Genomic DNA, 24,395 nt, shown 5'->3' on the forward strand with positions numbered 1-24,395 from the left:
GGCTTTAATAAAATGATATGTTACTATAGGAATACAAGAGGATGTTATAATGAACCCTGGACCTAGCTTTCTCCAAGTCAGCAATTAAAGGAGCCACTTTCAATTCTTTCCTGTGGCTTATGCTTAAATAAGATCCATTAAAAAGTGCTTCACATTCACGGAGGTGAAATGTCCACTCTCCAGGCCTTGGGTCACAAGTAGCTAAAGTGCACAGTCATCTGAGCCCAGCTCGCAGACGGAGCTCAGTCATGAAACGCTAAGGGAATCCTCATGCTGAGTAAGGTAGCAAAGGGAGAGAGAGAGAGCTGTTACAAAGAGAGTAGCCCTGGAATCCCTTTGGCTGTTCCCAAAAGAAGGCGTGCCACTTAGAACTGAGCGAGCAAATGAATGGCCACCCATATTAGAAAGCCAGCGCTGGGTGCGTGCCAGAGTGTGTGCAGGGGCAGAAGTCGGCTAGAGTGACGCATGATGTGGATAAAGTGCGACAGGGATTCTCAGAACCCTGGGGGAGCCGGGGAGCTCTCAGACTGTGGTGGGGAAATTCTCTGCCTCCCCGGTGATGTAATACGTTTGCAAGGAATGTGATGAAGTTGAGCCGGCGGTGGCCAGCTGGCTCTGGTTCACGTCCTCCGTGGGTGCACTCCCGAAATTGGCTGGGGCGTGCAGGCGGTGGGCATCCAGCATCTCCAGCAGCAGGTCATAGAGAGGCACCACATTCTTGCACTTCATGCTGTACAGATGCTCCATGCCTTTGTTACTGTGGGCGGGAAGACACAGACAGGACCACTTTAGACCATCCCCAGATCCAGGACTGCTGAAATGCCGAGGAAGGGCAAGTAAGAAAAACCCCAGCGACACTGATATGCCAACCTTTCTTCCTATTTAAAGAACCAGTTTAGGTTTACTATGCAGGTGAATTTCTTTCCCTCTATCACAGTTACGTCTAAAAAGAGAACAGATGAGATAAGCTACCATGTAGGAAAGAGTTTTTATTTTTTAATTTAATTAATTTATTTTTAAATTGTTAATTTACTTTATTTTTTATTAACTTTTCTTGGAGTATAGTTGCTTTACAATGCTGTGTTAGTTTCTGCTGTACAGCAAAGTGAATCAGTTACGTATACACACATCCCCTCTTTTTTAGATTTCCAGGAAAGAGCTTTTTAAATGTGCAATAAACCATTCAAGAAGTTCCCTTGCTTCAAACTGTTCAGTTGCTTCCCATGTAACTCAGAATAAAATCTAAATTTCTGTCCGTGCTATGCAAGGGCCAACTGACATGGCTTGTCCTGCCTCTCTCCCTAACCTACTCCCTTTAACCACCCTAGTTTTCATGCTGGCCCTAAAGAAACAAAGCAAGACTTCCAGACTCAGGGTATCTGCACTTGCTGTCCCCCCACCTGGATGAACTTCCCCCAGATCTTCGAATGCCACCTGCTCCGAAAGGCCTTCCACGACCCCAGTGGCATTCGGCTCAAGGCCCTGCAGGTTTAGCCGTTGGCTTTCATGTTACTGTTTTTCTCCCAGCACTATGACAACCTGAAATTCTCCTATGTATGTATGTCTGTATGTATGTTTATTCTTGTTCCATAAGCATGTGCACACACACACACACACTGCCAACCCACATCCCAACACACACTGTGCGAGTTCGGTGAGGGGGTGCAATTTGTCCATCCTGTAGGTCTCCAACAGTGGCAAGAACATGGTAAATGCTCAGAAAATATGGGATAGATGGACCTAGGGAAATGCATGTAAATGGCGCTTCTCCTTTTACCACTCTTCCCCCTACCCCCAGCCCCGTCCTCCACCAGCTACATCTCTGCTCTGTCCCCACCACACTACCACCAGGAAAAAAAAAACAAAACTATTCTCTAGCTTGACATTTCTTTAAAAAGAATCATGGATCGTGAGTAGACAGACCAAGAACATCCTAAAACATACTTGCATTTTCAGTAGGGGAAAAGTCAGCCCTAGCTGGAGATGCGCCATGAAAACACAGCATCAAAGTGATTAGGGCCTTATAACACAACCACCTAAATTATGTTTTTCAGTGGGATTTTGTTTTTTTGTTTTTGTTTTAATTTAAAATGCTGTTAAATTTAAATGCCCCTGGATCTGACACCGTCTTCCTCTTGCAACCTAATGAATCACATTTACCATCAGATGAAATCTGGTGTTAAATGCTCTGAATAACAACATATGGCTGGGGCCAAGCTTAACACAACAGAGTTCCGTGATTTAGATTGGCTGTAATGAGGCACCATAATATTGTTGTTGGTATGTGGGGGTGTGTGTGTGTGTGTGTGAGAGTGAGAGAGAGAAAGCTCAAAGCTTGCAATAGAATAGCAACTTCTCTCCAGCTCGTCACACAATTCAAACAGGAACTCTCGCTGCCGTTGCCCTTGGCCACGTGTTGCCAGTAAAACTAGCAAGGCCTGTATGTGCAGTGCAAATATACTTGGTATTAACTAATTAGGCTGGCTAATGCTGACAAGCAGTTAATGGATTTGAAAATTCAGCAATTCCTACCAACAACAAAAAAAATACCTTCATCTGTGATACATGGTTTCTACATCAGTGAAATTCCTAGCTTGGAGTAGAGCTAATACATTTTCTTCAAGGGGAAGGTTACTCTCTCGGTCAGGAAATTTGGTAGGGGATTATGTTATTCTGATCTATCCCCCTCTTCCCTCTGTGTAATATTCATCAAAAGAAATGGATGGGAAAGGACTGAAAATGTGTACTCCAAATGCAGTCACCTACTCAACTTGGCCAATGTGAGTCCTTCATCTATGACACAGGGATTCTTGGGGACTCCCTGAGAACAGAGACTGCAGTCACTTTCTCCCCAACTTTGCCAAGTGAAAGCCATCATTTGTGAATTTCAAATTCATAGGAAAAACCTCAGGTAATTTGTTCATTCATTCATTTATTCACTCATTCACTCAGTAATAATGTTGTGAGCATATACGACATGTAAGGCACTGTGGGACATACAAAGAAAGAAAGATACATTTATTTTCTCAAGAAGCTAACAGTTGGCAAAGTTATCTCCAGAAAAGGAGGCACCTGGGACTTTGATGGGATGAACTTCTTGCCATTTGACTCAGTCTCAAGGTCTGAAGACCCCTTAAAAATTAATCTAACTCTTTCTAGACACCTTGGCCCTTCCCTCATAGCCACTAAGAAACAGAATCTCTTTTTCATTCCTGGGGTTCTGGTGTAAGCACAAGGTCATAGAGACTTCATCATGCAGGAGTGTCATCACTTCACCTCACTGTTGTGGCCTTTCTGGAGTAAAGAATCCGATACTTTCTTCATCTCTTCCCTGCAGGCTGGATTCTGTTCACGGGAATGGTACCCACTAAGCCTCTGGCCAGCCATTTAGAATGGAAACAAGGCCACTTTTACCTTCTGGCACAGAAAGGCTCTATTTCCTCTGCTATCGTCCTTCTATAGAAAATATTTATTGAGTAGTTACTACATGCCAAGCCCTATGCTAGGTGGTACTGGGTACACAGAGTAAGCAAAATGGGTTGTGATAACTGCCTCACAGAGTTTACAGTCTAATGGTGCTGAAAGATAAAAAATGAGCAGTAACAATCAGGAAGAACAGGGTATAAATCTCACCTAGGTGTTAAGGGTCAGGAGATGCTTCCTGCAAGGAGTCATATCTAAGCTATGATAGATTAGCTTACTGTTCAGAAAGATTCACTCTCTGTGCCATGTGTCCATGATCCTTGACTTTGGGCTTTATCATGTGACTTGCTTGGCCAGTGGAATGTTCGTGGACATGACTTAACTAAAAGATTAAAATGCACTTCCCCAAACAGACTCACTTTCTTGTGCCTCTGCCATCAATATGAGGAGAACATGTCCCAGCTCTCCTGTGGCTACAAGGAGGGCAAGAGGCACACAGGGTAGTCACCTGGCCAACCTTCAGGCCTGCAGCTAGATGCAGTCTCCCAGCTGTGCCCTGCTTCCATCAGCTGACCCGCAGATGTGTACGTGAGCCCAGAGGAGGTAAACAGCTGCGCAGCCTATCTGCAGCCTGGAGTGGAAGTCCCCCTTGACTCAGAGAACAGCTGATTAGGGCTACAGCCCAGACTACCAGGAAGTCCTAAAAGTTAAGTAAGGCTAGAGCATAAGAAGGAATATAAGCAAAATAAGTGGATTTATACTTTCATCTAAAAGCAATGGGAAGCCATTTCAAGGCTTTAAGTAGGAAAGCAATGTGATAAGATTTGGTATCAGAATGATCACACTGGCTCTACTATGGAGAACGGATTAGAAAGGCTCTGAGTTGAAGACAGGGAGACAGGTTAGGCAGCTGGGGCAGAAATCCAGGAGGAGATGATGGTGGCTCGGGCGAGGGTAATGGCAACGGGGGTGACAAGAATGGATTGAGAGGGATGGAGGAGTCAACGCTGACCATGCACGAGGCGTTTGGACCCAGAGTCCCTCATTTAGAATTTCCACTTGTAAGTAAGGAGAGTGCGACACAGGAACAGTAATGGACGTGCGCAGTGCTTTCCGAGGACGCGTGTGCTCGCAGACTTCCCCTGATTGGCTGGGGCAGAGTGAACAACCAAACGGGACCCTCCTCCCCTGAGCTGCACGCTGCACACTCTTCCCCGGCTTAAGATCTTGCGCATGCGCCAAACTCAGCGTTAAGTATCATCTCCTCTCTGAAGGCTTCTCTGACAGCCGCCCACACCCCAGACAGAGTTACTGCCTCCCTCTGCTATCCTCCCACAGCCTTTATGCTATGTGCCGGGAACCGTCCCGAGTGTGTTATCTGTTCTCAGGCATCAGCCCGTCCTGAGCCAGCTGTAACATATTGTTGGGGGCTTGATTTCTTTACGTCTCTCCCATGGGAAACCCAAGGACGCCTCACCTCATGTGCCTGATGTGAGAGAGGATGAGGAGGAGCTGGGCCAGACGCCGGTGCTGTTGCTGCAGAGTCAGGCCCGCTTTGGCCATCAGATGGATCAAGGTGTCTGTGATCTTGTCCAGGACACGGTGGATATGGTCCTTCTCTTCCAGAGACTTCAGGGTGCTGGACAGAAATGTGTACACTCCTGAATGTGCAGAGAGAGAGTGAGAGAGAGAAACTCAAAGAGGATGAGGTCCAGGAAGCTGGGCATGTGCGTGGGACGTAAGACTCAGCCAGTGCCCCTCTCCCCACCCCGCTCCCGCCCCCGCCCGGCAACGGGGAAGTTCGGGATCTATTCGGTCCAGGCAACCATGCAAAATTCCTTAGGAATGTACGTGTGTGAGAGCACATGTTTAGGAAACTCATGTGGCCCCCTGTGTGGGAGCCAGTTTCCAGGATTTGTCATCAAGATTCCCTGGAAAGGCACTGTTCGCCTTGGGGCCGTGATGGTTAATACCAGCCACCTCTCCTCTGACACGCCTGTCACCAACGCTAACGGCAACTCCACGAAGGAGGCATTAGCGTTCCTTTTCACATGAAGAATCCGAAGGGCAGAGAGCTGCATTAACCTGCTGAGCAAACTCCATGGGATGGAGCAGAGCGGAGAATGAGCCAGTGTGCTGCCTCTGCATCCGGTTTTATACCAGAGACGCTAAGGAGACACGTGACCTCTCCGTGAGAGGCACGGAGAGAGCAAAAATGATTTGCTAAGTGACTGACAGGCAATTTTCCCAGGTAGGATTTAATTTTCTGTTACAGTTCAGGTCAGCTTTGGGGCCTTCGTACTTTTCATCCTCAGCTGAAAGGTTTATGATGGGATGGTAGAGAGGACCCCGGGAACTGCTGGTTTTCACTGCCAGGCATGTTTTTTTTTGTTTTTTTTTTTTTCCCCCCTCTTGCCTTTCTTCTGGTAATAAATCCTGCTCTCGGGGCCACAGGTAGACTCAAGCCTGAAATTAGACAATCAGGTCACTCTATCCTTTTGGGTAGTATTAGCCCCGAGATAGACAACCAGAGCTTTCTCTGAGCTTGTATATGGAAGTTGTGGGCGGAAGTTCCTTCCTCTAGGGTGGAGGCACTGGGAGGATGAGAATGTGGGACTTGTAAGCGCCATCCTCCAGGTACGTGGAGCTCCCCCTGCAGAATGGAGCCCAGCAATGACCAGCAGAGGCGATAGTTACGCGGGGAAGGCAGGAGGGGGGAGGGGAGGGAAGGGAGAAATCCTGCTTCCTGTCATAAGGTCCTGGTTCTTACTTTTTTCATTTGACCTTAGAGCTTCCATAATGTCCTTTCTAACACATGAATCCATAAATCCCCTGTTTGCTTAAGATAGTGTTAGTGCAGGCCAATATCACTGATGAACATAGATGCAAAAATCCTCAACAAAATACTAGCAAACAGAATCCAACAGCACATTAAAAGGATTATACACCACGATCAAGTGGGGTTTATTCCAGGAATGCAAGGATTCTTCAATATACGCAAATCAATCAACGTGATAAACATCATATTAACAAATTGAAGGAGAAAAAGCATATGATCATCTCAATAGATGCAGAGAAAGCTTTTGACAAAATTCAACACCCATTTATGATAAAAGCCCTGCAGAAAGTAGGCATAGAGGGAACTTTCCTCAACATAATAAAGGCCATATATGACAAACCCACAGCCAACATTGTCCTCAATGGTGAAAAACTGAAACCATTTCCACTAAGATCAGGAACAAGACAAGGTTGCCCACTCTCACCACTATTATTCAACATAGTTTTGGAAGTGTTAGCCACAGCAATCAGAGAAGAAAAAGAAATAAAAGGAATCCAAATCGGAAAAGAAGAAGTAAAGCTGTCACTGTTTGCAGATGACATGATACTATACATAGAGAATCCTAAAGATGCTACCAGAAAACTACTAGAGCTAATCAATGAATTTGGTAAAGTAGCAGGATACAAAATGAATGCACAGAAATCTCTTGCATTCCTATATACTAATGATGAAAAATCTGAAAGTGAAATTAAGAAAACACTCCCGTTTACCATTGCAACAAAAAGAATAAAATATCTAGGAATAAACCTACCTAAGGAGACAAAAGACTTGTATGCAGAAAATTATAGGACACTGATGAAAGAAATTAAAGATGATACAAATAGATGGAGAGATATACCATGTTCTTGGATTGGAAGAATCAACATTGTGAAAATGACTCTGCTACCCAAAGCAATCTACAGATTCAATGCAATCCCTATCAAACTACCAATGGCATTTTTCACAGAACTGGAACAAAAAATTTCACAATTTGTATGGAAACACAAAAGACCCCGAATAGCCAAAGCAATCTTGAGAACGAAAAATGGAGCTGGAGGAATCAGGCTCCCTGACTTCAGACTATATTACAAAGCTACAGTAATCAAGACAGTTTGGTACTGGCACAAAAACAGAAATATAGATCAATGGAACAGGATAGAAAGCCCAGAGATAAGCCCACGCACATATGGTCACCTTATCTTTGATAAAGGAGGCAAGCATATACAGTGGAGAAAAGACAGCCTCTTCAATAAGTGGTGCTGGGAAAATTGGACAGCTACATGTAAAAGTATGAAATTAGAACACTCCCTGACACCATACACAAAAATAAACTCAAAATGGATTAAAGACCTAAGTGTAAGGCCAGACACTATCAAACTCTTAGAGGAAAACATAGGCAGAACACTCTATGACATAAATCACAGCAAGATCCTTTTTGACCCAGCTCCTAGAGAAATGGAAATAAAAACACAAATAAACAAATGGGACCTAATGAAACTTAAAAGCTTTTGCACAGCAAAGGAAACCATAAACAAGACCAAAAGACAACCCTCAGAATGGGAGAAAATATTTGCAAATGAAGCAACTGACAAAGGATTAATCTCCAAGATTTACAAGCAGCTCATGCAGCTCAATAACAAAAAAACGAACAACCCAATCCAAAAATGGGCCGAAGACCTAAATAGACATTTCTCCAAAGAAGATATACAGATTGCCAACAGACACATGAAAGAATGCTCAACATCATTAATCATTAGAGAAATGCAAATCAAAACTACAATGAGGTATTATCTCACACCGGTCAGAATGGCCATCATCAAAAAATCTAGAAACAATAAATGCTGGAGAGGGTGTGGAGAAAAGGGAACACTCTTGCACTGTTGGTGGGAATGTAAATTGATACAGCCACTATGGAGAACAGTATGGAGGTTCCTTAAAAAACTAAAAATAGAACTACCATACGACCCAGCAATCCCACTACTGGGCATATACCCTGAGAAAACCATAGTTCAAAAAGAGTCATGTACCAAAATGTTCATTGCAGCTCTATTTACAATAGCCAGGACCTGGAAGCAACCTAAGTGTCCATCGTCGGATGAATGGATAAAGAAGATGTGGCACATATATACAATGGAATATTACTCAGCCATAAAAAGAAATGAAATGGAGGTATTTGTAATGAGGTGGATGGAGTTAGAGTCTGTCATACAGAGTGAAGTAAGTCAGAAAGAGAAAAACAAATACAGTATGCTAACACATATATATGGAATCTAAGGGAAAAAAAAAAAAAAGAGGTCATGAAGAACCTAGTGGCAAGACGGGAATAAAGACACAGACCTACTAGAGAATGGACTTGAGGATATGGGGAGGGGGAGGGGTGAGTTATGACAGGGTGAGAGAGTGTCATGGACATATATACACTACCAAATGTAAAATAGCTAGCTAGTGGGAAGCAGCCGCATAGCACAGGGAGATCAGCTCGGTGCTTTGTGACCACCTAGAGGGGTGGGATAGGGAGGGTGGGAGGGAGGGAGATGCAAGAGGGAAGAGATATGGGAACATATGTATATGTATAACTGATTCACTTTGTTATAAAGCAGAAGCTAACACACCATTGTAAAGCAATTATACTTCAATAAAGATGTTTTAAAATAAAATAAAATAAATAAATAAATAAATAAATAAATGCTGGAGAGGGTGTGGAGAAAAGGGAACACTCTTGCACTGTTGGTGGGAATGTAAATTGATACAGCCACTATGGAGAACAGTATGGAGGTTCCTTAAAAAACTAAAAATAGAACTACCATACGACCCAGCAATCCCACTACTGGGCATATACCCTGAGAAAACCATAGTTCAAAAAGAGTCATGTACCAAAATGTTCATTGCAGCTCTATTTACAATAGCCAGGACCTGGAAGCAACCTAAGTGTCCATCGTCGGATGAATGGATAAAGAAGATGTGGCACATATATACAATGGAATATTACTCAGCCATAAAAAGAAATGAAATGGAGGTATTTGTAATGAGGTGGATGGAGTTAGAGTCTGTCATACAGAGTGAAGTAAGTCAGAAAGAGAAAAACAAATACAGTATGCTAACACATATATATGGAATCTAAGGGAAAAAAAAAAAAAAGAGGTCATGAAGAACCTAGTGGCAAGACGGGAATAAAGACACAGACCTACTAGAGAATGGACTTGAGGATATGGGGAGGGGGAGGGGTGAGTTATGACAGGGTGAGAGAGTGTCATGGACATATATACACTACCAAATGTAAAATAGCTAGCTAGTGGGAAGCAGCCGCATAGCACAGGGAGATCAGCTCGGTGCTTTGTGACCACCTAGAGGGGTGGGATAGGGAGGGTGGGAGGGAGGGAGATGCAAGAGGGAAGAGATATGGGAACATATGTATATGTATAACTGATTCACTTTGTTATAAAGCAGAAGCTAACACACCATTGTAAAGCAATTATACTTCAATAAAGATGTTTTAAAATAAAATAAAATAAATAAATAAATAAATAAATAAATGCTGGAGAGGGTGTGGAGAAAAGGGAACACTCTTGCACTGTTGGTGGGAATGTAAATTGATACAGCCACTATGGAGAACAGTATGGAGGTTCCTTAAAAAACTAAAAATAGAACTACCATACGACCCAGCAATCCCACTACTGGGCATATACCCTGAGAAAACCATAGTTCAAAAAGAGTCATGTACCAAAATGTTCATTGCAGCTCTATTTACAATAGCCAGGACCTGGAAGCAACCTAAGTGTCCATCGTCGGATGAATGGATAAAGAAGATGTGGCACATATATACAATGGAATATTACTCAGCCATAAAAAGAAATGAAATGGAGGTATTTGTAATGAGGTGGATGGAGTTAGAGTCTGTCATACAGAGTGAAGTAAGTCAGAAAGAGAAAAACAAATACAGTATGCTAACACATATATATGGAATCTAAGGGAAAAAAAAAAAAAAAAGGCCATGAAGAACCTAGTGGCAAGACGGGAATAAAGACACAGACCTACTAGAGAATGGACTTGAGGATATGGGGAGGGGGAGGGGTGAGTTATGACAGGGTGAGAGAGTGTCATGGACATATATACACTACCAGATGTACAATAGATAGCTAGTGGGAAGCAGCCGCATAGCACAGGGAGATCAGCTCGGTGCTTTGTGACCACCTAGAGGGGTGGGATGGGGAGGGTGGGAGGGAGGGAGATGCAAGAGGGAAGAGATATGGGAACATATGTATATGTATAACTGATTCACTTTGCTATAAAGCAGAAACTAACACACCATTGTAAAGCAATTATACTTCAATAAAGATGTTTAAAAAAAATAATAAAAAAAAAAAGATAGTGTTAGTGGAGTTTCTGTCACTTGCAGCTGAAAGAATCCTGACTCTTTGACTTAAGTTGTGAGCTCAGCCCAAGGAGCAGAGGAAGGTGAGTGATAAAGAGATGAGAAGTACTGAAAGCAAAAGGAGGGCAGGATGGAGTATTCTTGTCTTGGGACCACAACGATGGCTGTTCTATCAAGTAAACACTGCAGAAATCAGCTCAACCTACCCAAACGCATCATCTCGCAGGGGGCAGATGATGCGGTATTTTTCTCAAGACATACGTCTATTTAGCAACATTTTTGTTTTGGTCTTACGAGCCCACTGGCCCACCCATAAGTATATTTCTTCTCCTCCCCTCCCCCCATCCTCACTGGTATTTTCAAGTTAAAGGCCCCCGAGTTTATGAATCCCCGACTTTGTACTGGTAACGCAGTATGAGTTACTGCTCACACAGCAGCCTGTAGGTTGGGAATGGGGAAAACACCCACACAGAGGAACTTACAGTAAATACAGTTGTCATTGCCTGGAATGGAAAAGGGCTAATATTTAAAACCAATACAACAATAGCAAAACCAGAATGGTCAGGCTCTTGGCTTACAGGCAGTAGAATAGAATAATGTAGTTTTGATACCCAGAGGCACTCTGATCCAAAGGAAATTGAGCACAGAATGAGTAAGCAGTGGACAGGCAGTGGGATGAGAAAGAAATTGCTGGATTACTTATGTTCCATGTGGGCTTCTGAGAAAGATTGTGTCCACTAGAAAAATGGGCAAATGTCTAGTGGCCTTGGTGTTGGCCAGGAGGTAACGGATGGCAAGGGAGGTGTGTGCCAGTGGGTTGAGGGGTCAGGGGCAGCCTCTCCAGAGCCCCACGGCCATGCCTCTCCCTGCCCTCATGTCATCACACACATTCTAGCCTCGCGTCTCTCAGAGGCCCTGTGTCTGGCTGGATGTCCTGGGAACCTGCCCAGGCCACAGAGCTGAGTTAATCCAACTTGGATGATGTGTTTTCTACCAGTTTCCTTTTTTGTTACCACCCAGGATGCTGGCCTCGTTCACCAATAATCCCATTCTTGTTCAAGGAAACCACAGAACCAAGGAGCTTCCGTGTCCCCGCGTGGGAAGGTGACACTCGGCGGCACCTGCTCCTCCTGCTTGCGTGCACAGGGTGAGGGCACCCTGTGTGGAATCACGGGCGTCCTGAGGGCCTGCGTTGCACTCTGCCCTCTCCTGTGGAGGTAAGAGCCTTGGCACTCAGGCTCTGGGGAGTGTGCTTTTCCCCTGTGCTGCTGGTTCCCCATCCTCCCGTGGGCTCCTCCTTCCCGCATGCTCTCATTGAGAAACTACTGTGTGCAGACAGCGTGTCATGAGGTAGGGATTCCAAGCCTTATTTTCTTTTAAGCATTAATGTCTTAAGAGCAGCTATTGCCTGTGGAGGAAGGATGTCTTAACACTGACTCTCGGGATGCAAGCCATTCTCAGAACAAGCCTGTTTTTCTAGTCCTGTTTTGGCACCAACACAGCTTATCATCTCATCCTTGTGAGATGCTTCCTAGCCGTGCAAATATACTTCGAAATAAATATACAGCCCTGTTGAAATGCCAGTAATTGACAGCTGCAGCCATCTTCCTTTTGGGTTTTTCTGGCAAAAAAACGTGGTCCGTGTTTGCTGCCTTTTGCCCCTAAGGGGCCGGTGGAGAGAAACAACAGAAATCCCAATTCCCAGAATGCTTCAGGTGCTCTGGCAAAAGCCAAACAGGGTTCCCGGTAATTTCCATATCCCAGGTGGTCCCTGCCACCCTGGACAGCTGCGCCAGTGTTCCCAGCAGCACGGAGCCAGTGATCAGACAGTGCGAGCCTTCAGAAAGAGTCTTACAACAAGGCAGGCTTTTGCAACTCCCCAGGCTGCTCCAAATCCCAAAGATGGAAAAAAACAATCTGTATGTCATTATCCAGTCTTGAAGTGCTGTTGGCAGATCTGAGCCTCTACGTATTCTGAATCTTGCAGCCAACATTGGGAGCGTTTAGGAAGAGTCTATGGAGAAAGCGGGTGGCAGAAAAGAATGGGGAGCAGGACACCCCATAGACAAGAGATGTCAGCCTTTCTCCCTCTCTGGCTCTCAGTGACCCTTGCTCTTGCTTTCTCCCTCCTTCTCTTTCTCTGCTTGGACACTCTTTTCCTTCCTTCCTCCTTTTTGCTCCATCCCACATGAACACCCTTGCCACCCCTCATCACTTTTCCAGATGATGGAGTCTTCCGCAGGCTGGAAGAATGCAGGTATGGACACGGTAGTGCATGTGTGCATGTGACTGTGTCCAGAGGAAACACTAGCACAGCCCAGGGTCCCACACACCCGGCCGCTGACCTCCACTGAGGGGCACATCTAACTGTTCCCGGAGAAGTGTGGAAGGCTGAGGCTCACCAGATGCTTGAGGACAAAGTCTTCAAGTAAGGCCATTTTCTTTTTTGTCTTTTCCAGAAGGAAGAATGTGACAACGGACCCTGGGACAGTCATTCCATCTATAGCAGCTTGACCAGAAAAGCAAAGGGAATGACTCAAAGGAAAAAGAGAGTGAAGAAAACTCCTCAAACCCACAGCTGTAAGTGGTCTAGGCCAGAAAGCTGCCACTCAGCTGGAATAAAAAAGAGCTTCTTTTTGGATCTGGCTCATGGACGACCCAGGGATTCATCGGCAGGTCAGCCTTGAAGGTGGGCTGCTGGGAATGGCTTCCACAACCCAACGGTGTGTTTGCTCGTAACTGCCTTCAAGGCTGACCGTTTCACAAGCACTGCATCTGTGTTAGCCTTCACCTCCGACTGCGGCTCCTCCTCCTGGTACTTACTGCTGGTCCTGGGTGGGTGTTGGCCAGCTCGTGGTCGCTGAAGCCACTTAGTGGGAAGGGCTGAGCTGGATGTCCTGCAATGCGCGGGACAGTCCCAAACAATGAAGGATGTTTTTCTTGAGTGTCCTACTGAACTAATCCTACTCCAAATGAAAAACTGTAGTGAAAAGTCTTGAAAAGCTTTGGTAAGGCTGTTCCCAAGAGGTCCAGGATGCGAGTTGGCTATAGAGAGGAAAGCTTAAAGAGAATATATTTTCTCAAAATTATCATATAATTTATTTAATACTTAAATACATTTAATATTTTAATTTAGATTAAATATTAAATTTAGGTTTAATTCAATCTGTCAGCTGAATGTATGATATAAGCCTTCCCACTACACACCTAGTTGAGGCGATTTCAGTGCAGTTGTCTGAGTACTACAAAAGCAACACAACTGGTTGCAAATGTATAGAAGAGATGTAAGGCTCTTCTCAACGAAATTAGAATCCACGATTATAAAATAGTAGACATCAATGAAATATTGTGTTATTGCCTCCCTTGTGTTTTTAAATAATTTTGTAGCATGATAAAAAATCCATTTTGTGAAAAGTACATATTAACGTTATTTTGAGGATCTTGTCGTTCTGTCTTAACGCTGACGTTACCTGTAGAGGTTTCCCACACGCTTCTTGATCAACTTCTATATGTATTGCTATTTCTTTTTCCAACCTATCATCTCTTTTCCATCACTCATCCAGAGGATATGGTCCCCAAGGCCTTTCTACGTGCTAGAGACTGAATATTTGCTTTGAATATAGTAGATAGGGTATGTATTTCCTATATATGTAAGATAGGGTATATGTTTCTGTTTACTTTGGCACTGGCTTGACCTGCTTTGAGGGGGTTACTTTGTTTGCTTTCGCAGTCTTTAGTTTTTCTTGGCATATTATTACTAAATCAATGTAATTTCTCTCTTCTTATCATATAGAAATAGGTTTTGGTTAGTTTTTCAGTTTTCTTATTCAGGTGTCCCAACTCTACCTCTGCTTTTTCACATGCCTGTATTTCTTGTATAAAAAGGCTTCTAATCATCTTATATCCAAACATTCATTATAAACACATGTAAGCATTTTACTACTTTATCATATTTTCTACTGTAGTTGAGCCTGGGCATCTGCATTAAAAGACATAGCATTTTATTTTAAATTAGTTCAATATTATTCCTCCTTTATGACAGTTGTGAAACTACATGAAATTACATTTTTGTAAAAAAAACAACGTATAGGGATAAACTGTTATCTATTTCGCTTCGGGCTAGTCAAAGGGATATGCGTGTTTTATTAGACTGGTATTGGTTCCTGGCAATTCTAAGAGATTTATCCCCAAGCTTTGTGATCCCCAAGCATGGCTGTCTCTCAGACTCTTCTGTGGGGTTTTCCAAGACGTGGCTGCTCAGGTTCCACCCAAATCTGCTGACCGAAAGCTGAGGGTGGAGCTCTTGTATCTGTGCTTCTCAAAAACTCCCCCTTGGGCTTCCCTGGTGGCGCCGTGGTTGAGAATCTGCCTGCCAATGCAGGGGACACGGGTTCGAGCCCTGGTCTGGGAAGATCCCACATGCCACGGAGCAACTGGGCCCGTGAGCCGCAACTACTGAGCCTGCGCGTCTGGAGCCTGTGCTCCGCAACAAGAGAGGCCGCGATAGTGAGAGGCCCGCGCCCCGCGATGAAGAGTGGCCCCCGCTTGCTGCAACTAGAGAAAGCCCTCGCACAGAAACGAAGACCCAACACGGCCATAAATAAATAAATAAATAAATAATACTTCAAAAACAAAACACAGAAACTCCCCCTTGATGAGTCTGATGCTCAGCTAGGATTAAGAATCACATGATTACCATGATCTGTTCTTTTGTGGCTACTACAATGTAAGCTCTTGAAAACATTGACCTTTATCTTCGGTGAAAAATGCCTTATCATGATGCTGAAGCTACTTTGAGAACGTCCTCTCCTTTCATTTCCTTGCCACATTGTGGTCCTCCATGCTTCTTTCCCCGTTCTGGCTGGGCTGGTTAGAATAGAGATAACTCTTAGGATGACCATGGAAGTCACCCAATTAATACTGCAGAGTCCCTGCACGACCACATGGAAGAAGGCTCTGACACTAACCTATTCAAGCACCCAGCACTGGTAAGTAAAGAAGAAATAAACCTCCATTTGTTTGGGCCATTATACATTTTGGAGCGTATTTGTTATAGTTGTCCTACTCTAACGCAATATGAGAAGTGTTTTATGACTTACTGACTGTATAAATGAATACATTTGTATAAAGACAGATGAAGTCAGAGGGACGCTTTGTATACCTCCTTTTGTTGCCATTTCCCACATTTCTAAGGGCTTCGGTTGCATAGTCAGAAATTATTTCTCTTCCCAAATGCCAGTATTGCCACATTTTGTTATAGAAAGCATGATCTAGATTCTAGAACTGCCTCATCATCCCCTGTCATGCTAACCATTCATTCTGAATACTAACATAATTCATAGCAACCGATAAGTTCAAAGAATCAAGAGGTAAGCCCAGGATGCCAGAATGTTTAGTTAGTTATCATTCAAAGATGCAGCTCCCAACATTACTAAGATTTCAGAGATTGCTCTGTACCATGCACGAACTGACTTCTCATTTTATGAATTGGACAAAAAGAGTATCGCTTTGAGCAATATTTGTCCATATGTAGGAAACTTCCATCCTTCTACCAATGTGTGATTATTTACTGAAAGGTGAAGAAGTTGTTCATAGCCCAATCCTTGAGCAAACGTTTACTGTTACTCTAGACTTTGTAAGATCTTACACTCCTCCAGGTTGTCTTCTAAGTGGTCTCAGAGTGAGAGGGATCACAGCGAAGATCACAACACAACAGGGACCATGGCGGTCTTTTTATTTTGGCATCACTATATACCCGTGACTGCCCTTTTGGCACAGATGACTATGAACTCATCTATGAATGTTTCAGTGACATTCATCAATTTAATGTAATTTTTAATGAAATCTAATAGATTTTCTTGAAGGTGAATACTTGGTATATCAATGCATTCAAGCAGACTCAAAAGACAAATCTCTTAATGATTTGAGTGATTCCAGATGGTGAAACTGATGAACTGATTTAATTGGCCTGAAAAGAAATCTCAAATGTGCACTTAAAAAAAAAAACAAACAATTTTAGTGGCAGCCACGTGTCTCAGTTTTATATATGAAAGTCTTTACTTTTTGTAATAAATAGTGTCCTAGCCTTATACCTTTTAGGATGAAGCCATTATGAATCTATGTTGCTTAGGAGCCTTCTTTTTGTAAATTATGTCTGTAATATATTAAGAAACAGCCAGGGTTCTGATTTTCCTATTCTTCAGTCAATTACTACCTTTCTGAGGTCAAGAAGAAGACAGTCTGAAGAGACACTTGATGGAAACTGTGCAGCTCATCTAATACAAAGGGGTTTGTTCACAAGGTTCCATGGGGAACGCCTAGTTCAGGTGAGCTAGCCTGGTCTCAGGAGGCCTTGAGGGTTTCACTTTTTTTCCCAGAAAAGGCAGGTTAAAACATTCTGGCTGAATTTGTTTCCCTGCATCTCACCTTTTCTCACCTGGCATTTCAAAGACAACGGAGCAACAACGCAGCAGGGAGTGGCTCTTTACACACGTTGGGGCAGATTTATTTTCCAAAAATGACCACAACAATATCTCCCATCCGACATGCATCTCTACAATGTGATCTTGGCACTCCTGTCGTGCAGATGGGCGGGTTATGGCCCTCCGTTGAGTCTGGGTGGACCCATGACTTGCTTGCAATCAATAGAATGGAATAGAGGTGACGCCACCTGGCTTCTAAGGTATGACATGCCTGTCATACAAGGCATACAGCTTCTGCCTGTCATCTGGGACACTTGCTTCTGGAGGCCTCACCGTCTTCTAAGGGGTACAGTGCAACAGGTAGTGAAGAAGCCAAGGCCACAGATAAGCATCCCAGTGGACAGCTCCAGCTGATGTCCCAGCCAACAGCCAGCATCAATCGCCGGCGTGTGAATGAAGTCCTTTAAGATGTCTCTGGCCCACGACTATCAAATTACTCCCAGTGGATGACCCTCACCTGCAGCCCCAGACATGGTGGAGAAGAAACAGTCCATGCCCTCTGTGCTCTATCCAAATCCATGACTAATAGAATCCAAACCTTTTTTTTCTTTTTTTAGCCATTAAGTTTTGGGGTAATTTATTACACAGCAGCAGTAAACAGAGCACACCTGGATATCTGCACCAGACATTCAGGGAGGAAGATGACCCAGAACCAGCAAATTGGAGACTAGACTCCTGATCTGGAACATCGTGAGATGAAACAGCATTTGAATACTTCCTGCTCCACATTAAGAATCCTACTGCGTCTCAATGCCTTGGCCCAGCCCTGACCTTCACTCTTGTTAGTATAATGGTCAGGGCTTGAGCCCATCCTATCAGACCCTGTACACAGTTAACAATTTTCATAGGAGGCCTGTATCCCTAACAACTGCCCAGCTGATTATCAAAATATATGGATCTTCCCTTAACTGGCGACCTCAAATATCTGCACCCTACTTTCTTATCAGAGAATAAAACACTCAAATTCTCAGTTGCATAATCTTTATCGAGTGCTGGTTGTGAGAAATAGACCTTGTCAAGATGTGCCTAAAGGAGAGTTTTTATGTGGAACAACTAGTCTCTTTTATTTTATTTTTATTAAAAGCCAGTGGAGCTTATAATAGAATGTGTTCCCTTTGCTTTGGCCCAGCAAAGGAAACTGAGAGCCAAATCTGTGGCCCACTCCTAGCAACTGTACAGATGGACCACTGTGTGCTAATCTGACTCCTGAATTTATTATTTTCTTCACATTATTTTCCTTTTTTTCAGATTGTGTTAATTACTGCCTTACTCCCTCTGCATCACATGAAATTTAGTAAACCAGTTCTAATCCTCTGTGGAATAGGCAATGTATAAACAAAATAATGAACCGGACACCCCTCCCTCCTCTGCCAAGTTAATAAACTGGGTTAGTGTGAATACAGATGTTTATAAAACATCATTCAACGTTCATCTGACTTAACTGCGAAGCCAGAAAAAATGACATATGACCTAAGAATATATAGTTGGTTGAATGCACATGTTCACATCATCCTGAGTTGAACGGCACTATTTAAAAACCCTGTGATGAGCAACGCTGGTCACTGTGAAGTGACACCTTCTTGTGTGACTGTAAAGTCCACCCCTTCTTGGTGCTGGTTTGCATATTTATCTCCAGAACCACAAAGATTCAGATATATTTTTTTCCCCTTTTTTCCTAGATAGAGAATCAAAATGGCGAAATGGCTGATAGTTCTTGCTGATTATTTTGAAAAAGATAATTAGTGTCCAAAATTACTATTTCAGAAAGATAAGTGGACATGTAGATGATACCTATTCTTTAGACATATCAGTTCCATCATTTCAAGTGAGCTCTACAGTAGATGAAAATTGTGTTGAAAAAGTATCACATGACTGTGACAGGCTTATCTCATTTCTCCTTAATAGAGCCTTGTGAAAGGACGTATTACGTTGCAAAAAGGAGACACAGAATTCCAGAATTATGGATTTAAGTTCAGTGTTTTTCAAACCATTTTGAGAATCAAAATCCTTTTAAAAGAGTGAACTTCACGTGAAACATTCACATAGTTTATAAACTGAATGAAGTCAAACTTCTCTGATTCAAGCAGGAGAAAGGGAGAGGGGGAGACTGGAGCCTGCTCCCTCAGCCCCTCCTCCTCAGCCTCATGTCCCCATCCTCTGGTGACCAGAGGCTCCTTCTGAAACATGAGGCTCTAGCAGAAGGTTTAAAAAGCACTGATCTCAGGACGATGCAAAGTCAAGCCACAGACTGGGAGAAAATATTTGCAAAAGACACCTTTGCTAAAGGACTCTTAGCAAAATACTCAAAGAACTTGAAACTCAACAAAAAGAAAACCAACAACCCAATTAAAAAATGGGCAAAAGACCTGATACTTCACCGAAGAAGATATAGAAATGGAAAATAAGTATATGAAAAGATGCTTCACATCATATGTCAGTAGAGAACTGAAAATTGGAACAACAATGAGATACCGCTACACGTCTATTAAAATGGCCGAAATCTAAAACACTGACAACAGCAAATACTGGCGAGGATGTGGAGCAACAGGAACTCTCACTCATTACCGGTAGAAATGAAAAATGGTGTAGCCACTTTGGAAGACAGTTCGGCAGACTTTTACAAAACTAAACATACCCTTTCTATATAAGCCAGCAATCATGCTCCTTGGTATTTACCCAAATGAGTTGAACATTCATGTCCACACAAAAACCTGCACATGGATATTTATAGCACCATTAATCATAATTGCCAAAACTTGGAGGCAAGATGTCCTATAGTAGGTGAATGGATAAACTGTGGTACCTCCAGACAATGGAATATTATTCAGCGCTAAAAAGAAATGATGCGACAACTACTGAAGCCCACGTGCTGCAACTACTGAAGCCAGTGCTCCGAGAGCCTGTGCTCCACAACAAGAGAAGCCACTGCAGTGAGAAGCCCGCGCACCGCAACGAAGGGTAGGCCCCGCTCACCACAACTAGAGAAAGCCCGCTCACAGCAATGAAGACCCAATGCAGCCAAAAAAAAAAAAAAAAGAGACAAGCTATCAAGCCATCAAAAGACATGGAAAAATCTTAAATTCATATTACTGACTGAAAGAAGCCACTCTGAAAAGACTACATAATATATGTTTCCAACTACATGACAATCTAGAAAAGATGAAACTAAGCAGACAGTAAAAAAAAATATCAGTGGTTTTCAGGGGTTAGGGAAATGGGTGGGTTGAATAGTCAGAGCACAAAGGATTTTTAGGGCAGAATGTCCTAAATGTCCTAAATAACATACAGAGTGGAAACTACTCTGTACAATACTATACTGATGGATACATGTCATTTTACATTTTTTAAAACCCATAGAATGTACAACACCAAGAGTGACCCTTAATGTAAACTATAAACTTTCGGTGATAAAGGTATGTAAACGTTAAGTTCATCGGTTCTAACAAATATACCTCTCTGGTGTGGGATTTTGATAATGAGGGAGACTGGGGGTGGCGTGGAGAGGGGCGGGTTACGTGGGAAATCTCTGTACCTTTCCCTCAGCTTTGCTATGAACCTAAAACTGCTGTAAAAAATAAATTCTACAAATAAATAAATAATTTTATTAATTTTTAAAATTGAAGGATAGTTGATTTACAATGTTGTGCCGATCTCTGCTGTACAGCAAAGTGACTCAGTTATACATATAGACATTCTTTAAATAAATAATTTTTAATGTAAAAAGGCCCCCTACTGATCCACTCATTAATTTACTTGTTGGGAAACAGAGGCTCGGAGACGCTAAGGAGCTGGGGCTAGTGGATGCTACTGCTGGGAGGGTTTTCAGACAGAACAGCAAGGCTGGACTTGCCTGAGGTCACCCTGTGGGTAAATAAAGGGCAAAGTTGGAACAAGCACCCAAATACCCCTCACTCCCGGCCAGTACTGAAAGGCTACACAAAGAATTTCCTAACTTTAAGGTTTGTGAGAAACCAGAAATGACTGCCAATAGCCTCACCTCCAGAGATATTTGAGAAAACTAATAATTTTCCTGGAATGATTTAGGAGCACTCCAGATTTTCCAAACAAGGTGCAAGATGGTGTGGAGAAGAGGTGCTGGTGGACCCAGGCATCTTCTAAGAGTCTCTTTAATTAAGAACATTTACCAAAATGTTAACAATGATTACTTTTGTGCAGTGAAATTATGATTACTTGGGAGATTATTTTTCTTGGTGGCTTTTCTGTATTTTCCAAGTTCTCTGCCTCAGGCATGTATGCCTTTCGTAATCTGGTAGAAGAAAATGCTATTGAAAATACAAAGTCAAAGTGCCTTTCATTTCTATTATTTCACAAGCTTTGTCAATGCCTGGACTGATGAGAGGGAAACAGAGCTGGTGATGGATATTCCAAGGACTAAGGAGCTTGCTGTAGGGATATTACTTATTACTATTTTCATAATACTGCTATCATCCCTAAGGCTGTTCGCATTTCTGAAACTCTTCAAGGTTTGCCATTTCGGCAGAAAAGGGAACTAACAAATTTGTTACTAAAGCTTCGGAGAAAAATTTTCTTAGTTGGAAATGCCTCCGACATGTCATCGTTAACCTGAGCTACTTATCTAAGTACAGAAAAGATCAGCTTTGTCCCACGAGGCCTGGCAAGTTGGAACGCAAAGGAAGCAGAGCATTAAGGTCTTGCTAGAAGGTGCTGAGTGCTTGGCTTTAACTGAACACGAAGTTTATATTATCTCACTCAGAGTAACGTCCGCTCTACCAAAAGTAAGGGCTTCACCGTCAAGATGAAAATGCATTTTACATTCTGGGTTTAATTCACCAGTATTGTTGCTGCCAATTTTAAAGAACAAACAAACTGCTCCTGCCGGTGCCCCGTCCTGGCAGTCATGCTTAGCCATCCTCGGAGCTGGACCAGGGACCCCAGTGTCTGACTGCTTCCAGCTGCAAGAATCTGGAGACTAGATTGCTCTTGATCCCTGGGATCCATGAGATCAGACAGGGCACTCTTTGAACCAGCAGCTTCTTGATCACCAGAGAAGGGCAAGGCTAGGGCGGTAGTGGGGTCGCATGGTAAGCTGTTCCTCCAAGCTCATTATTGACTAGGAAAGGTCGTGTCAATCACACAACACCCCAGAACCCAGAGCAAATGAACTTGTTGGAGGAGGCAGGTTGTCCTTCCCGAGATGAGTTTTTAAAGGGAGGTTCACTTACGGCCATTCAACCTCTTGTCTTTCTTTTTATAAATATCCCTCAGTAAAAACAGTGGCAAAGGGACCAAAGGCAGAGGGTAAGATACTAAATGCCAACCCTCTGTGCATCCTGACTGCTTAGAATAAGAGCAGTTCACCAGCACAGTGTCTGTGCAAGTCATAAAATTTAAAAATGACATAACAAGCGCCTATATAGATAATAGATAATAAAATACAACAACATTCTCTGAAGCGATAATTTGCTTCCAAAGGCGTGAGCTTGGGATGCTTGTAATATGATGTTTATAACATGTCCTGCGTAGAAATTCCTGCCTGGGAATTTCACAGCTGAGGGCAGTAGCTGGGCTGGAGGAAGCTGTCTGCATCTCTACCTCTGAGGCGGACGCACCCACCTCTGTCTTCCACATGCATGAAAAGGTTACATTTATGTAAAAGTATAATTTGATAAAGTTTTCTGGGGCAGTAGGCAATATGTATCAAGAGACAATGATATTTATACTCTTTCACCCAGCAATTCCACTTCGAGAAACATTATCCAAAGTAATAATCACAAGCAGGCAAAAGACAATTATAAGAATGCAAAACAAGCGTTGTTTATAATAACAAAAGAGAGAAGTCACTTGTGTTTAACAATATCAGATTCATTAAATAAATGATCTTATATCTTCATGAATGATTATGGCAGCCATTTAAAGTCTTATTTTTATTTATTTATTTTTATTTTTTATTTTTGGCCGTGCGGCTGGCAGGATCCTAGCTCCCCGACCAGGGATTGAACCTGCACCCTTGGCAGTGAAAGCTCAGAGTCCTAACCACCGGACAGCCAGGGAGTTCCCTAAAATCGTATTTTTAAAGAGAGTACATGTGTATGGTCCTAATTAACATGGGTAAATATAAAGATGACTCTATATACACGCAGCACGAAAAGAAAAGAAAATAGTTTTGAACACAAATTAAGTGTTAGTCTAAAGTAGGCACTGTATTGTAAAAGCTAACCTGTATTAACAGGTAGGCACTATTATGCTCGCCATTTCATGGACCAGGAAACAGGAGCCCAAAGTGTTTAAGTAACTTGTCCAAAGTCATACTACTAAGTAGTAGAAAGGGGATTTGAACTTGGAACTAGAGCCCCTTGCTCTTAACCCTTATACTCTATTGCAGTAAGATCCATCAAAAAGTCCACATGGTGGCTTAACCTCAGGTGGTTATTTCCTTAATAATATATTTTGTTATTCTAAAATTATCTAAATTTAACATATTTTTTTGTAATCATAATTTTATTTTTAAAAAGAACAGTTCTGAAGTCAGAAAGAGAAAAACATATACCGTATTCTAACGTATATATATGGAATCTAAAAAAAAAAAAATGGTACTGGTGATTCTAGTTGCAGGGCAGGAATAAAGAGACATAGAGAATGGACTTGAGGACACGGGGTGGGAGGGGGAAACTGGGGCGAAGTGAGAGTAGCATCGACATATATACACTACCGAATGTAACATAGTTAGCTACTGGGAAGCAGCAGCATAGCACAGGGAGATCAGCTCGGTGCTTTGCGATGACCTAGAGGGGTGGGATAGGGAGGGTGGGAGGGAGGCGTGAGAGGGAGGGGATATGGGGACATATGTATGCATATGGCTGATTCACTTTGGTGTACAACAGAAACTAACACAGTATTGTGAAGCAATTATACTCCAATAAAGATCTATTAAAAAAAAAAAAGAACAATTCTCTTTTTATATCTGTCTTTATCTTAAGATCGTGAGGTCCCTGAGGTAGAAACTGCCTTACTAATCACTGCTACTATAATCACTACTGGTATGACCACGGGGTCACTTTGAAGGAGCATCCCTAGGGTCCAGGGAGCAGTCCACATGGCTCACTTTATGCAAACTAGTATGCAGGAACTACTACTACCTCCCATTTTACAGATGAGGCAACTAGAGGCAACTTTTCCCTTCCAGCACTTAATGCCTGGAAAAGTAGTAAATCCTCAATAAATGGTAGTTAAGCTAACATATAGTAGCTTATAAATCCATGGATATCACTCAGTTCAGTGGGGGTATTGCTGTCTGTCTTATATGCCAGAAGAAAAACAA

At 42.8% G+C, this 24,395-nt stretch overlaps 1 protein-coding gene across 3 annotated transcripts in view; it reads right to left on the reverse strand.

Annotated features, from left to right (window-relative positions):
* Window positions 1–522: 522 nt before the first annotated feature.
* Window positions 523–24,395, reverse strand: part of ESR1 (estrogen receptor 1) — a 251,159-nt gene continuing 227,286 nt past the window's right edge. For all 3 annotated transcript variants that reach the window (XM_061207610.1, XM_061207608.1, XM_061207609.1), the window contains 2 exons: window positions 4,901–5,084; window positions 523–757 (listed from right to left, as the gene is read on the reverse strand). In XM_061207610.1, coding sequence (XP_061063593.1) covers window positions 523–757; window positions 4,901–5,084 — 419 coding nt within the window. The remainder of the gene's footprint in view (window positions 758–4,900; window positions 5,085–24,395) is intronic.

This window comes from Eubalaena glacialis, chromosome 12, assembly GCF_028564815.1.
Source record: "Eubalaena glacialis isolate mEubGla1 chromosome 12, mEubGla1.1.hap2.+ XY, whole genome shotgun sequence".
Classification (NCBI taxonomy): Eukaryota; Metazoa; Chordata; class Mammalia; order Artiodactyla; family Balaenidae; genus Eubalaena; species Eubalaena glacialis.